This window comes from Rhagoletis pomonella, unplaced genomic scaffold (assembly GCF_013731165.1).
Source record: "Rhagoletis pomonella isolate Grant_MI unplaced genomic scaffold, Rhpom_1.0 Rhpom_scaffold_00008, whole genome shotgun sequence".
In the NCBI taxonomy this organism is placed as follows: Eukaryota; Metazoa; Arthropoda; class Insecta; order Diptera; family Tephritidae; genus Rhagoletis; species Rhagoletis pomonella.
In genome coordinates, this window is record NW_023458562.1 from 12208701 (window position 1) to 12223914 (window position 15214).

The 15214-nt window shown below is 37.5% G+C and overlaps 2 protein-coding genes across 6 annotated transcripts; both read right to left on the minus strand.

Annotated features, from left to right (window-relative positions):
- Positions 1-149: 149 nt before the first annotated feature.
- LOC118744197 (hormone-sensitive lipase) lies at positions 150-9072 on the minus strand. 5 transcript variants are annotated; one of them, XR_004993520.1, is made up of 8 exons: positions 8688-9071; positions 7643-7798; positions 3838-5001; positions 2954-3782; positions 2205-2879; positions 2003-2128; positions 1587-1940; positions 150-837 (listed from the first exon to the last, which is right to left on the minus strand). XR_004993520.1 is itself a non-coding variant. In XM_036477035.1 (8 exons), the coding sequence occupies exons 3-7, from the start codon at positions 4950-4952 to the stop codon at positions 1830-1832; spliced, it is 2856 nt and encodes a 951-aa protein (XP_036332928.1). In that variant the 5' UTR covers positions 4953-5001; positions 7643-7798; positions 8688-9072; the 3' UTR covers positions 150-837; positions 1805-1829. The 5 variants fall into 5 exon arrangements, 4 of the variants coding, with proteins under 4 accessions (XP_036332928.1, XP_036332925.1, XP_036332927.1 ...); XM_036477035.1 differs by having other exon boundaries at positions 1805-1940; positions 8688-9072; XM_036477032.1 differs by having other exon boundaries at positions 150-1940.
- Positions 9073-10006: 934 nt separating this feature from the next.
- On the minus strand, positions 10007-13096 carry LOC118744198 (probable ATP-dependent RNA helicase DDX27). The gene is made up of 6 exons (XM_036477037.1): positions 12873-13096; positions 12587-12811; positions 11898-12509; positions 10914-11646; positions 10311-10857; positions 10007-10237 (listed from the first exon to the last, which is right to left on the minus strand). The coding sequence occupies exons 1-6, from the start codon at positions 12963-12965 to the stop codon at positions 10087-10089; spliced, it is 2361 nt and encodes a 786-aa protein (XP_036332930.1). The 5' UTR covers positions 12966-13096; the 3' UTR covers positions 10007-10086.
- Between the last annotated feature and the right edge of the window lie 2118 nt (positions 13097-15214).

A 15214-nucleotide genomic window follows, 5' to 3' on the forward strand; every position in this document is an offset into this window, starting at 1 on the left:
ATCAAAGAGTATAGTATGAAAAGGGCGTAACTAACATCGTCGCTGAAAATCACATTTCAAATTAAATATCTTACCATTTTATAGTCAAATTTAAATGCTTTTGCCTTTTAAAGAATTTTCAAATTAAAAATGGAAAGACTGTGTTTTAAAGATTTGAAATCAGTTTAGGATTTTTAATCAATCATTTCATAATTATAATTATATTAATTAATAAAATTTCACTTCCTTTTATACTGATTACGTAATTCATAAAAAATAAATTCTGTAGCATTTTGATAAAACACCTTAAGTAACTTTAGAGGGCTTGACTTAGGATTAAAAAATAATACGTTTCCCTTCAAAAAACAACACTAGTTAATCATTAAAATATTGTTTTACAAACCAAGAGATAAGTTGTGTTATCAAAATGCCACAGAAATAAGATTAAAAGCTTTATAAAGTAACTTTCTAATAGAATTTTTCGATTATAAATCAGTTCAGTGCTTTATGAATTTTGCCGTTAGTTTATTCAACATTTTAATTTTCTTTGGATAACTCCGCTCCGCTCCTGCCTATTTCACCCAGAAATTAATTTAGAGTTTCTATTTAAGAAATAAAATCTGATTTCGAATTACAAATAAATATTAATAAATACAAAGTATTCTTGTATATACTGATAATTTTGCGCGACTTTTATAATTGTGTATATATTATTTCATAAACTCTTTAATGTATTTTATAAACTTTTTTTTTTGCAAGTATACGAATTCATTATCCTGTATTTCCCTCGCAGTCGTACAGTTGTTGAGCTGCAGCAAATACTGTTTGTTTACCATACACCTTTAGTGTGTATATTGTCTAAACGCGTAAAAGTATGATTTAAATAGAGAAAGATTTATAAAATAAATTAACGAAAAAAATATATTATGGAAAAGTGTCGTAGCGCAAAATTAAGCTAATCACTGGCATCAAAACTACCGATTACTAATATCTTAAGGAAAAGTAGAATTTTTCGAAATAAATGCAACAAAAGCAAATATAAGCTAAAAAGTATACAAAAATGTGATATTCAATGGTTTGAGCCTTAAAAATAAAAATATTCTTAAAAAAGCTAGAAAAAATAGCTATATATGTGTGTACATACATATATATAACTATGTGCTTTTCTACAGAAAATGTTCAAAGAAAGCATAAATAATAAATTGTATAAAAAATTAAATAACAATTTAAAAGTAAAATGCAACTTTTTTTAGATAAAATTTTATCGTTGAACAATAACGATGTATATCATAACGATCAGCATATGTATGTACATCGTATTGGCGCTTTTGAAAGCAAAACAAAAATAATTTAACTACACTAAGCTCTAGTGGCAAAATAATATCAAATGAAAGCGTGGCTAGTAAAACTTAAATAAAGTAGAAAAAGCTAATTTAATAAAAAGCTTAACCTATCACAATCTGCATTATTTTTACGCATAGTACAACATTTTACTGTACTGTTATAATTTTCCTTTTTCGATCATATTTTTGTTAGTAAAGAATGCATTGGTGTTAAACCTTTTTAACATTTTAGGTATTATTTTGGGCTTATTTCGTATGACTAACCTTTCTAATCATGCGCATGCGCATATATAAAGAGTGCAGTTATTATTTATGAATATGCGTACACAAAAATCGCTCCATTATTTTTTTTATAAACCCAGCTCTAAATATTTATTTTTATTGTTGAAGGATAAGCCCTCTAATGCTGCTTTAAACTGCGCCTTAATAATCTATAAAGTATGCCATTATGTGTATATATGTATGCATTATAAAAAGTTTACGTAATTGTTGTCGCGTTACACTCGTTCAATTACTTCCGCTAGCATCTGGATTTAGTGGTATATCCGCCGGAATTGACAGCAGTTCTTCGAGGCTTTTTATGCAACGCTTCGATCCATCGCGCGCCTCGCTTGAGTACTGTAAATTGCAAAATATAGTTTAAAAAAGCTAAAGCCTAGCAAAAAAATACACAAACCAACCATTGTAAAGTTGAGGAAACCATGTGGCAAACCATTCAATATCTCCAACGTCACTGGTCGCCCCAATTTTTTTAACTTACGAGCAAACATCACACAATCGTCGAGACAGGGGTCCATATCAAGCGTCTGCAGAAGAAAGGAAAAATGATTTTCAATTCTATGTGCCGTCATGCGCACCATACTTCCCTCCTTCCCCACTTACCAGTATCTTCGTAGTTGGCAGCTGTGAAAGCCACTCATCGCTTGCCCAGTACGGCGATAGGAATGGATCTTTTGGCACTTGAAAGGCAAACTCTACACTAGGGCTACGCGCTATCAAAGCATCCATATTGCGCAAATCCTGTATGCGCTCACCATTCTCCACCTCGCTGCGTATCTCACTCGATTTGGTGTAACGATCGAAAGTTGTTGTCAGCGCATTGAAGGCATTATTAAAGCGGCAATGCAGCGTCTCGAAAGCAATCACTTCTTTTCCCGTGTCAATGATGATATTCTCTTCAGATTCTGTAAGCGCTATTATTGGTGTAAGACTATTGACGTGTGTTGTGCCATTTGCAGTGGTAAAGCCATTGGCTAGCTGCTCCTTAGCCTCCTGCGTATTTGTGTCAATGAGATATTTATCCAGAAATCGATCAATGTATTGCTCTGAATCAGAGTCTTTTTGAATTTCCGCAGAAATTTGTATGGGGTAGTGTACAATTGGTTGGGAGTCATCTTCGAAGGAGACACAAAGGCTGTTATCTTCTTCGGCGGAGGGTAAATCGGTGCGTTCTACAGTTTGACTATGATACGAGGCGCTGGCAAAAGTGTCGCTGCTCTCCTCGGTCTGAGCGTCTGCTTCCACGGCATTCATATCCAAAGCTGTGCCATCTTTCAACTAGAAATTTGGATTTATTTTTTTAGTTTAGGTAGCAAAAAAAAAGATATGTACACAAATTATAGCTTACTTACCATTTGGTCCCACTTGGAATTCTCCGCCACCGAGGACAATGGACTCTTCGCCGCGGAAGTGCGCCTACTAGATGCCGCACTGCACTCCTTTTCCATTTGCAGTGTAAAGTGCAGCTCTTGTGTTGGCGTTGCCTCGCGTATATCAGCCATTTCGGATGTATGCTTCACATTCTCTTGCATCTGCTCTTTCCCCGGTGATGCATAAGCGCGCAAGCAACGCATCATAAAACCGAAAGGCAACAACGGATCCATGAGGCACAGTAGACGCGCCGGACTCGGCACGAAGCTGATTAGAGTTGGACAGTATGCTAGAAACAAGCCATCCGGTACACGTACACCCTGCTCGATGCATTTCAATGCCACGCCTATGCAAAGATTGGCACCTGCCGAATCGCCAGCCAGCACAATGCGCTCAGCGGTAGTGCCTAAATGCTCAGTATTTCGCAACATCCAACAGTAAGCGTAAAAAACCTCCTCGAGTGCGCGCGGAAAAGGCGCTTCTGGCGCCAAACTGTAGTCCACCGAAATAATAGGCACGTCGAGCGCAGCAGCCCAATCGCGCAAGTAGAGTTCATGCGATTTTGACGACTGCGCTACAAATCCACCACCATGACAATGAAACAGTACGCTGCGACTACGTGCCGGCAAGCGGCGCCAACTTCTTGAGAACATGCCGATCATGCCTTCACGGCGCGAAAAACTGAGCAACCGCACTTTCACTGAATTGCCAGGGCCAATGTGCGCAGACGGCAATGGTATATCGATCAGTTCGACGTTATCGTTTTGATTTACATCGGTTACAGGGTGTAGCTTTTGTGACTTATTAACGCTGTAACAAAAACGAATGAGTTTTTAATTATTTATTATTAAAGCATTTTACTCACCGAGGCAACTGCAAGGGCTCAGGTGGTATCTCGATTACGCGATTTACTTTCACCGAACTGCCAACGATCGTCGGTATAGTGTGCATCATCTCCGACTCGGCGAGAAACCAAAATGCTTTGCAAAAATCTATTTTCGCATTTTGCGAAATGTTAACAATGCGACGCGCACATTGTTCTGGATTCAAAAAGTACTTGCTGCCCGTCCATAGGCCGCGTGTAGTTTTTTGTATTTTACCTTCGACCTCTGCATAGAACACCTCCGAAAAGCTGGCCATGCCGATCGCAATGAAACGCAGAACACCGCGTATTGAGTTGTCGTACTGAAACCCAAGACAGCGGCCGTAGAAGGCATACTGATTGATGGTGTCGCCCATTTCGAACAGCTCCTCGGCGGTATGTTCCCCATTAGCGAACAAATCGCCCGAATCACATGACCAGTCATGCATGATGAGCAAATATTGCAAGCATGTGCAGAGCGAAGAGAGCAACTGCGAGCACGACTCGACCTCTTTCATAAAGTATTTCTTGCGAAAGAACATTGTAGCGCGTGTCGCATGGAGATTCTTGCAAATGCCTTGACCATAAGTGATGCAGGAGTTGGTGACAGATATAAAACTGCGATAACCATTGCCGGGAGTATGTTCGTCAAAGTCATACTTGTAAGCGAAGGCATCAATTTGTAATACTAGCTTATTTGCTAAACGTATGAAATCCTGCCAAGCGACGAACGCAGCATACAAGCGCTGTCCACGCTCAGAGGGATCGTCTCTAAAGTAATCGGCGTGCTCAACGCACTGTTCCAAGAGTTCTGCGTAAATAGGCAACAATGCTGGTGGTGCGTCATCTCCCGCCGTGTCAGTCGTGTCATCCATCATACGTTGATCACGCAGTGATGTGCCGAATTCAGCCGACGAAGCTAAGGATGCAACCGAAGAAGACGGTATCGAATTGGGCGTGGCCGGTGGAGACGGGGGTGCTACAAAACGTTTCAAATCGCCAGTATCTAACATTGGTTTCGATGTGGCTGCTGGCAATTTTTCACTGCCGTTCGCTATTACGCCATCCACTGCATTAATACTTGCTGAGATGACAGCTGTGGGCTCAATGAATTCCATGTTGGACCCCGCTTAGTTTAACTGGCTGACTGTAGTCGCTTGATTTGAACTACAACAAAAATATGCGATTAAAAATTACACATTCCAGAACATGTACATAGGATAGAATTATCATTTAACCTTCTCAATGAAACTTTTAAAGTTGTTAATATAACTAATTTAAGTATAAGTTCTAAAAATTGTTTGTGTTATATGTGCTATATTAAAGGTATGTATTACTTCCATTATTTATAGACAACTCGTGGGTTCAAGTTTCAACTTGGAATATTTAAATTCTCTTTAAAGCAGACTTCAAATTTGTGATGTCATAGATGTAATATATGTTTTTAACGTACACGTATGCGACGTTCTTTTTCTCTAAATTACAACAAAGCATGACTTCAGTTTTCGCTGGAAGGTCTTTTAACGTGTAGTATCAGGCATTAAAAATTTTTAATCAATACACTTTTGAATAATGTGCTCTACACTAGACTGGGTCGCGAAAAAAAAGTGTTATGGAGAGTAAAATTCGACCAGTAAACTCAGCTAACTTATCAAATTCTACTTAATTTTAATTACTATAACTACCACTTTAAATTCAGTTCATATATAAATATGGAAAACTCAAATATGACGGCACCGACACGGTCTAATGTATGTACATCTGATTTCACTACTGCGTTGTCATGATGAAGCAGTGAAGAAATCGGCTTCCGCTGAGTGTCAAACTCGAAAAAAACTGCAAAAAGTAATACTCAGGTCAAAATAGTGTCACCTCTCAAGGTATTTTAACACTTTTATGCAGAATTTCTAATTCTTATGATATGAAATGTTTTTTTTTACGATAATACTTTTTATTCACAAAAGCGCTTGCAATTTGTTCATTGCGAGTTATTTTTCAGATATATTCAGTATCGGTCATATCTATAGCACGCCATTTCAAAGTGATATTGTGTGCCACATATAGTGCATTCTCAGACACACCCGATACAAACCCAAACTTAATAATTTGTAGAAAGCTACAAAAAAGTGCAACAAATTTTCACATAAATTTCAAACTTTTTTCTCGGAAGTGTTAGAATTTTTTGAGTACACAGGTTTTTAGCCCCTTCAATTTTAGTCTGATAATGTGTAAATTTGAAGTGGCTACGAATTACCGTTTATTTTTTTAAATTTTTTTTTTTGTCTCATTGGCTTTCATATAATGAATTAACTCAATTTATTTGTATATGGAAGAAATCCGCAACACGTTTGGCGAAAAAAATTCGAAAAAATCAACGGTAACTTTTAGCCATTTGAAACTTGCACATTATCAGACTAAAATTGAAGGGGCTAAAAAACTGTGTACTCAAAAAAATTCTTGCACTTGCGAGAAAAAAGTTTTATATTTATGTGAAAATTTGTTGCACTTTTTTGTAGCTTTCTACAAATTATTAAGCTTGGGTTTGTATGGGGTTTGTCTGAGAATGAACTATATTTTAATTGAAAATTCTTAAAAATAAATAAATAAACATAAGTGGCACACAATATCACTTTGACCTTTACAACCTCTATATGATAAGTTGTTCAAAGCCAAGGGCGGATATTTTCTCTTATTCAGAGGAAGTCTATGCTAATTGGAATTTTAAGTACTTTAACAAAGAAAAGATTGACTCGGGAAGTGCTTTCAAGCACGTCTGCGAGTGCTGCCGCTACATAAACTCGGGCGAAAATAAGAACTCTGCCTGCGGGTATGGAGCGGGCGGCTGACCTCGCGTAACATAGCTCGTTTTTATGATGGCCATTTGATAGGTCACTTAGGCGCGATTTATAAAGTCGTTTCAGTTAACTTTAATTGATATTTAGGTTGGGCTTTCAGCGACGATGAAATAGCGACGAGGATGTATGTATGTGCATAATTGATGGGGTTTTAACTCCTTATGCCTGCTTGTTATGTCCACCAAGCCGCTTCGATTCACCATTTCTCTGCTCGCTTGGGCTCATTTACATATTTATTTAGATATAAACAAGTTTTACGCCGACTCCGAAAGCCGATTGTATTTTTATGAGAATCTGTTTCTCATAGCAGAAATACCCTCGGAAGTTTGCCTTTGCCTTGCGCGGGGCAAACGTTTGTTTTTATGCAGCTGCTGGTTAAGGGTCGTTTAAATCTGCGCTTCGCATTTAGCGGAGATACTGTTGTATTCGCCACTTATTATATGGTTGGCCAATCGAAAACGATCAGTTTCTTAGATTTAGGTAGTGTTCTTTAAAAGAATCGTCTAACAGGAGTTACTGCGACTAGGATGTGGTGGCGTAAGGTGTTAGATATGTATTGTAGAAATTTTTTCGTAAACCTCCTTCATTTCCGCGTGTACAACTAAAACAATAAATCTGGACTGCCAATCGAATGTATTACTTTCTGCGGCAATATGTATAAATCAACAATCATACAAAAGCCATAATGAATGAGTTCTTATCTACTAGTTTAGACTGATTACAAAGCAAACAAATGGGCTATCCCCGCGTGGGAATAGTGGCGTCTAGTAATAACAAAACTATAAAACCTGATAAGCATGTGCCAGCTGCAAACTGATAAGCACAACCTAAAAATACATATAATGGGCAAGTGTCGTTAAGCGCAGTTGATAAAAAGAAATACTTTGTGCAAGGTTTTCTCAAAAATTTAAGGTAGTAGGTAAATATGTATTTGATACACAATGTTCGTTTACCTGTTTTGAGCGGTTTTCAAAGAGCCTTTTCTTCACTCCTTGCTCCTGCAACTCTTTTTTATCCCTCGTACAAACGCCAGAAAATTCGTTTTTTGTATCCTTCACACTAATCCTCTTGCTTCAATGCTTTTTCACACGCGTCAATCCAATGGGGCGCTGCTGGCGACATCGAACAAGAAAAGTTAACACATCGAATACATATAGTATGTACAATGCTTATTGCATATAAGTCACTACTTTTACGGAAAACCTTTCTTATATGCATTAATTTTTTTATGAAGACTACGCATAATGGACAGATCTGGTGTGTTCCGGAATACATTTCTATCAATTATAGTTGTTGTTATTGTAACAGCATACACATTCTCCAAAGAGTTTCTGGAGAGTGTTGCTGGAGTAACAGTCGTGGGAATGAAAGTCAGCAACAGTTGACATGATGCATTACTGGACACAACCATTATTGCATTATTGATGCTCTGATGCTCAACTGAAAATCTCTATGAATTCCCCAAAAATTTTTTGGGAATGATGCTAGGGTGACATGCCTTGGCGAGATATAATTCTGGATCCGACGATAAGCCCGACTTTCGAGGGAACAATTATGGAATCGACTACTTTGGTTCTAGAAAGTCCTTTCTTTTAAGATTTTTTAAGATGTTTTTCTTATAAGCGTTTTTCTTATATATATATATTTGCTTTTATATACATATATAGCAAATGTATTACATATGTACAACTTTCTTATACACAATAATTACTGTAATTATAAATGCACCCTGAATTTAAGTTTTCCAAATTTTGTCACGGCACCAGCGCTTTAAACTTTCACCTTTGATTTTAATTTAAATGTGTGGGGAAGCCATACAAACTTAAGTTGAAAGTAGGAAGCGATGGTTCCGGGATGAAAAGTGGAAAATCAAGAGGTAGCCCCGTTGCGGGGCACAAACTGGCAGCATCATCAGAGTCAGTCGTAATAAATTACAAAACATAAAAATTACTTTGCTCGGCCCTGCAATTTATGGTTTTTTATACATTATATTTTTACCTGCTTTGTTTTATTTCGTGTACTTGGTCACTCGTACATTCATAGTTTCTCCTCACGTCACAGTTCCTCGAGTGGTCAAAGTACAATCAAACAATAGTCCACTTGCCGACACAAATGCTTGCTTTTTCACTTTCCTTCCTTAAAATTTAGATAACAAAAAATTTACACGGGTAAATAAAGCCACTGCGAAGAGGTTTTTCCTTCCGCCTAGCTATTAACCCAATTGATGAAAAAAATTTTTCAACTTTTACGTTGTAAGACTTGAAAACTGAAAAGTTAGCAGAATGAGGTAATCACAAAAAACGTCAACAAACAAGTTTTGCTAGCAGCTGTTTGGGAAATTAACTTAATTGGCGGTGCTGCCAATTGGAATTTTGATTCGAAGGTAGGAAATTTTCTCAAGTTTTTTTTTTTGTAATTTGCTTGATTGATGGGTTTTGAACAGTGGTGAGCAGCAATGCGCCTTGTGTTGAGCGGGACAGATTTGCTGAACACCAATTGCTTTTTACTTTATATGCTGAAGTACCAACAAGCGCTGTCATCAAATACCGTAACCCAAATGAAGAAGGTTGTAGTGTGTTTGTGAAGATTTGGCAGCGAGCAGAGTTTTGTAGCTTAATTACTTAATATCTTTGGAAGCTGTAGTGCCCGCCCGTGGTTTAAATAATCTCGTTGTCCACCGTACCCCTGCAAAAATCGCGACTACTCCATGCATGCGTGTAAAGAGTACTCCCGAAGGACCAGGGAGTACTCCAAATTTAACAATTCATATAAAAAATATGGTCCAAATAACATTGCGATGTCCTAGGGCAGGACCATATACTCCATCCCTGCATTACTTCAGAGTAGCACAAAACTTCTCCAACATATTAACAATGGCATTGTTGTTATATTTTTTCGTTTGTACACGCTTTTGTTCTTCACTTCTCAAATGCTTTTTCGAAATTAATAAAAACCAAGCCAAAAATTAAAAATTACATGTTCCTCTGACGGCATTCGAACCCGAACATTCTGGGAGCTAAGAACTAACAGCGAGCACCTCTACACGTTCAGCTACAGTCAGACATGCAAATGAGCTTTCAAATGCTCAACTTCAATCACATTTCATTAAAACACGAGCAGTGATCGGATAACAAACAACAAGCTGGCGCAGAGACACGAGTTGGTCCGCTACAGCATGACAGAGGAACACTTTTGTAAGTACTCCAATTTACCACAAATAGACTACATGGTCCAACGATTTTTGCAGGGACGCGTATGTATGTATGTAAATATTCAAATTTTTTCCGTCATAATATTTTAAATGTGGGACAAAGCAATTTTCTTAAAACATGAATTTTTTAAGTTGAATACATAATATTTATATTTACAAAACATGAATAGAATAGTATAAATTAACTCATTTTTTATTTTTTTTTGTAAATCGTGGACCACCAAAGTTTTTGCCTTTGTTATATTTATTTTTTCCTGCTTTGTTTACTATTTTTACGTTGCTAGCTTTCTTCTTTTTGGCTATTTGTGTTTGCTTCTTATAACGATTCGCTTCGGATCTGAAAGATTTATGTCCATACAAAATCAAATCATAAAATAATATCTTTCGCAATATCTTTCCCTAACACCCACCTTATACGCAACGCTCCACTACGACTAACGTCTGTCAAATCGTTTGTAAATGCCGACTGTCCGGGGCGCTTTTTCGGCTTCAGTTTTCCGTAGTCACTGACATGTCGCCTAGACTGCTCATCGGCAACTGAGTTTAGTTTACCAGGGCGGCTTTTCAGTTTTGACATTTTTGCGCGTACCAATGATGCCTTTTCGATCTCTTTTATGACCCGCTCTTTCGCCAATTGCTCCGGGGATTTCTTCCTAGGTTCTTCCTTCTTCTTTTTCTTGGCACTCAGCTCTTTTACTGGTGGCCCATCTTCGCCCTCCCCACCGTACTCAGTGCGCTTACGCTTAGCACCTTTGTTATTTGCGGTGGTAGCAGATTTTTTCTCCTCTTCAGGCGGATTGATCGCTAAACGCGCCTTTTCCTCTTCGCGTTGCTTGCGAGTTTGGAACCATTGCCGTTGCTCTGACTGGGTACCTTGTAATTTTCGCTCGGTTTTGGAAAGTTGCTGCTCCATTTTCGCAATTTGACGCTCTGCCTGCTCTTCGTCCAAAATGTTCTCTGAAAATTTTATGATTATCAAAGGACAGTTACTAATAAAAGCATTGGATACTTACGTATTTCTGGTTCGAGTGCGGCTAATCTTTTCCTATACTTCTCAATTATATCAGGCGGTATAATGCGGTTCTTCACAGAGTTTTCTGCATTCTTGATGATATCTTTAACGATCTTGCGCTCTTTTTCACCGGCCAATGACACGGAAATGCCAGCGCGACCCGCACGCGCCGTACGACCGACACGATGTATGTAGTGTTCAGTTGTTATGGGCATAACGAAATTGATAACCGTCTTTACACCCACAATATCCAAACCACGAGCCGCGACATCAGTTGCTATTAAAACATCTATTTGCTCTTCTTTGAATTTCTTCAATGACTCCAAACGTTGCTGTTGAGTTAGATTACCATGCAATTCGCCGGCATGCACGCCTAGCAAGCCGAGCAGTATATGAAGACGATGTGCTTGCTTCTTCGTTTGAACAAATACCATACAATGATCGTGGAATGTACGACAAATCAAGCTAGCTAATATGGGTTCACGATCACCCTCTTTATCTTCGCGTATACGTATGAATTCTTGACGAAGATTGAAGGCCACTTGTTGATTGTTATTGACAAACACCTTTACTGGCTTATTGAGAGAAACAGCAGCCAAATCTTTTACTTGTTCACTCATTGTGGCCGAGAAGAGCATAGTTTGTCGTGTTTTGGCGCAAGAATTGATAATTTCTTTCATTTGTTCGGCGAAATATTCATCCAACATACGATCTGCTTCATCCAAAATTAGAACCTAGGAGAATAAGAAAAGAATTTAATTATGAAAGCACGTCCGGAAAATATTTTTTTTTTCGACAAGTTTATGAACGTTTCAGGTTACACTTCCTACGAAGCATAACTAAAGAGTTCCACAGAGGCTGCCCATGAGGCTTTTCAGAGCGCAAGGATAGGGTTCATCATAAACGAAATTTGAGTTCAAAAATAGAGCAAAAATAAAGGAATCTGCAAATATTTTAGTAACTGCTTTTTGATTTTTTTACTTACCTCTATAGAATCCAAACTAAAACTCGGTGTATTCTTAATATGATCGATAAGACGGCCAGGTGTAGCTATTACCACATCGGGATTTTGACGCAGTACCAATTCTTGTGCCTTAACATCCAATCCACCAATTGCCAATCCCACATCAATTGTGGTGAACTGACACAATTGTTTTGTGACCTGGTAGACCTGTGCGCCCAACTCACGTGTAGGTACTAATACAAGCACACGAGTAATGGTTTTGTTATTCATAGGTCTGTATAAAAGACGTTCCAACGTAGGTAACATGTACGCTGCCGTTTTACCCGTTCCAGTAGCCGCACAACCGCAGATATCACGGCCGAGCAATGCGATCGGTATTGTGGATGACTGTATAGGTGTTGGATAGATATATCCTAACACACCGATGGCACGCATCAGTGGACGTGACAAATTCATCTGATAGAAGGATGTTATGATTTCATTGCCTTCAATAGCTTCGTCAAATTGCATCTTTTCACCTTTGTCCTCTTCTTCGTCAGAAGCATCGTTCGATTTCTTTTTCTTCCTCTTAGCCAACTTTTTCTCACGTAGGCGCAAGTTATCATGCTTGAGCTCGTCGTCGGAGAGTGGAATCTACATATACGAGAAAAATATTAAAATATATATATATACAGATATACAGGATATAATTGCTGAATCGAGTTAGGTACCTCATCTTCATTATCACTATCTCCACCTTCTGGTCGATATCCTTCAGCCTCACGTTTTTGTATACGCGCTGCAATTTTGTCATCAGTCTTCGTGCGCGCCTTACGCTTCACATATTTCATCAAGTCATCCCAGGTATCTTGGTTGTACTCCTTAACCGATGATACAAACTGAAATCCTTTTTCGAACTCGGCTTCCTTTTTGCGACGAACTTTTGTCGGTTGATACTATGGACAAGATATCGCTGTTAACTTGTGTTTAAATTATTTCCAAACAATGCCTACTTACATCCACTTCGGCATCCGAGTCTTCAGAAAAATTTTCTACTTCCGCATCATCCTCAATGGTGGTTATCAAATCAGTATTCCTTGTTGCACCCATACCTGAGCTTTAGATAAATTTGCTTTGTAATATAACCCGATAAGTTAATTTTTTCAATTAACTCGTTTTTGTAAGCTTTTCCAACTTCTGCCCTCAACGCGACCACACGTGTGCAACAGCTGTTGGTTGGTAAATAGGTGTGTATAATAACAAACTGAATCCTAATTTTAGTAAGACCTGCCAATTTTTACTGGAAATTTGTAAAATAACCCAAAAACTTTGCTAGAGGGCACTGAAGAGAGAGCGTAACGAAACGGGAGAGCTGCAAATTCCTGTTGGTAAAATTTGGTACTAGCAGGAAATTGCAATGGTTAGAAAATCAGGGTTCGAATCGTAATATCCGTTCAGTGATCGAATACGACACGAAAGAAAATTACGTGATACGTCAGGCAGTATAAGCTGGATGGGACACGTGTGCCCAGTCCAGTATTGTTTCAAATTAAAATGTTAACAAAGGGTTTTAGGGGAGATTTGATGAAAACATTTGTTAGTTGTGAAATAAAAATATGATTGCATAATTTAAGTCTAATTTAGGTTTTTAATTTTATGACGTTGGGAAATATTCCCGATCAAAAGGAAAATTTCGTGCAAAAACTTAACCATCAGCAAGTGTAAAAATGCCCTAAGTTTATAGTTTTTACTAGAATACCTTTTCCTCCTAGTTTTCTCTACTTCTCAATTTTACTATATTTCGCTTTTTCGCTCTCGCTGCAATTTTTACTAGAAAAGTTAGGTTCATTCAATATCAAAAAATTGTTACGAATTGTTACTAGTACTTGTATTTGTACGTGATTTAATTTTCATTTTTAATCAAATGCGGACAAGAAATATAGTTTTTAATGCAATTATTGATTGAAAATTTTGATTTATCTGCCGCTAGTATATTAATTTAGTGACCAAAGTATTCTCTGCTACGCGTTCATTGTAGCAAGCACGGGCGATACCATGAACCAAAAGGACAAGATCACGACAGCAGAAGAGTGGCCCGTTATAATCGCACTTATGAAAAAAGTAGGGCAATTTTGACATAAGCCGTTTGTTTACATTTGTTCGTTGTTTACAATTTGGTGGTGGGTTTTTACTGCAATTTTCTTAATTTTCGCTTGTGACAACGTGTGCACACATAAGGTAAAGAATAATTTAACACAACGACATGATTTATAGGAGAATTTGCATAATAAAAATGATTATTCATGCGTTCAACAATTACGCGTTTTTTTTTGTTCTCTTCGTTGTTTACTTCTTACAACAAAGATGGCGTCGAGATTTCAACAGCTAGAAAATAACTTTTTTCTTTCTTTCCTTAAGGCGTGATCTTGTGTCTTTCGTTCATGGGGCGATACTCGCGCTACTGTCAAAGCGACGCCAGCGCCGAAGCAACGCCAAAGTTGTATGTGGACGGGCCTTAAGTCCGCAGTTTTTCTTCTGGCAAATTCATGAAAAGTGTCAAACGATAGGTAGAGTTGCATTTGTGTACAAAAACAGAACGCGGTGAAAGCAAATAACTTACATTTGTTAAAAAATTTAAGTAAATAATGAAATTCGAATATATATGCAATTATTATTAATTGCAAGGTAGAACCGCTGAGAGTCACTTTTAAAATTCTTGACGTTTCCAAACAATTTAATTTTTAAATTTACTCACAAGCTCACACACACATTTTCATTTTCAATCTCAAGCAACAACAATTTCGAGCAATTTCTTTTTTTTATTTTCACTTTCACATGAATTTAAAATGTTGGCAAACTTCAAAAAAAAAATCATGGCCGACAAATTGAGAGAACGGTTCTACCTTGCTATATTTTTATCATGATTAATTGTATAGATTTTAATAGTTATTTAGTGATCTTTCAGCCAAATCAGTCTTGTACTAATGACAAGTAAACAAACCAACTGACGTTTTTGCTGGAAAAAGTGCTTTTTGCGTTCCCGTACACTTCTGCATCTGTTCTCCTGTCATGAACCATGTCCAGTGTTGCCGCGCCGTCTCAAGAAAATGTATCACTGACCAAGCCAAAAATGTATCCAATTGTATCCAATTTTCTTTGTTTACCTATACATCTCATAATTTGAAAGAAAACCAAAAATTTTCAAGAAAAACACATCATTTAACCCATCCTAAGGAATTGGAATACATGTATATATATTTTTATTTTTCATAAAATCAAACATTTGTAGTTTAAATTTATAAAGTACATTTTTTGTGCATAAGTATTTTGTAAAGTAAGTATAATAAATAGCAAGTACA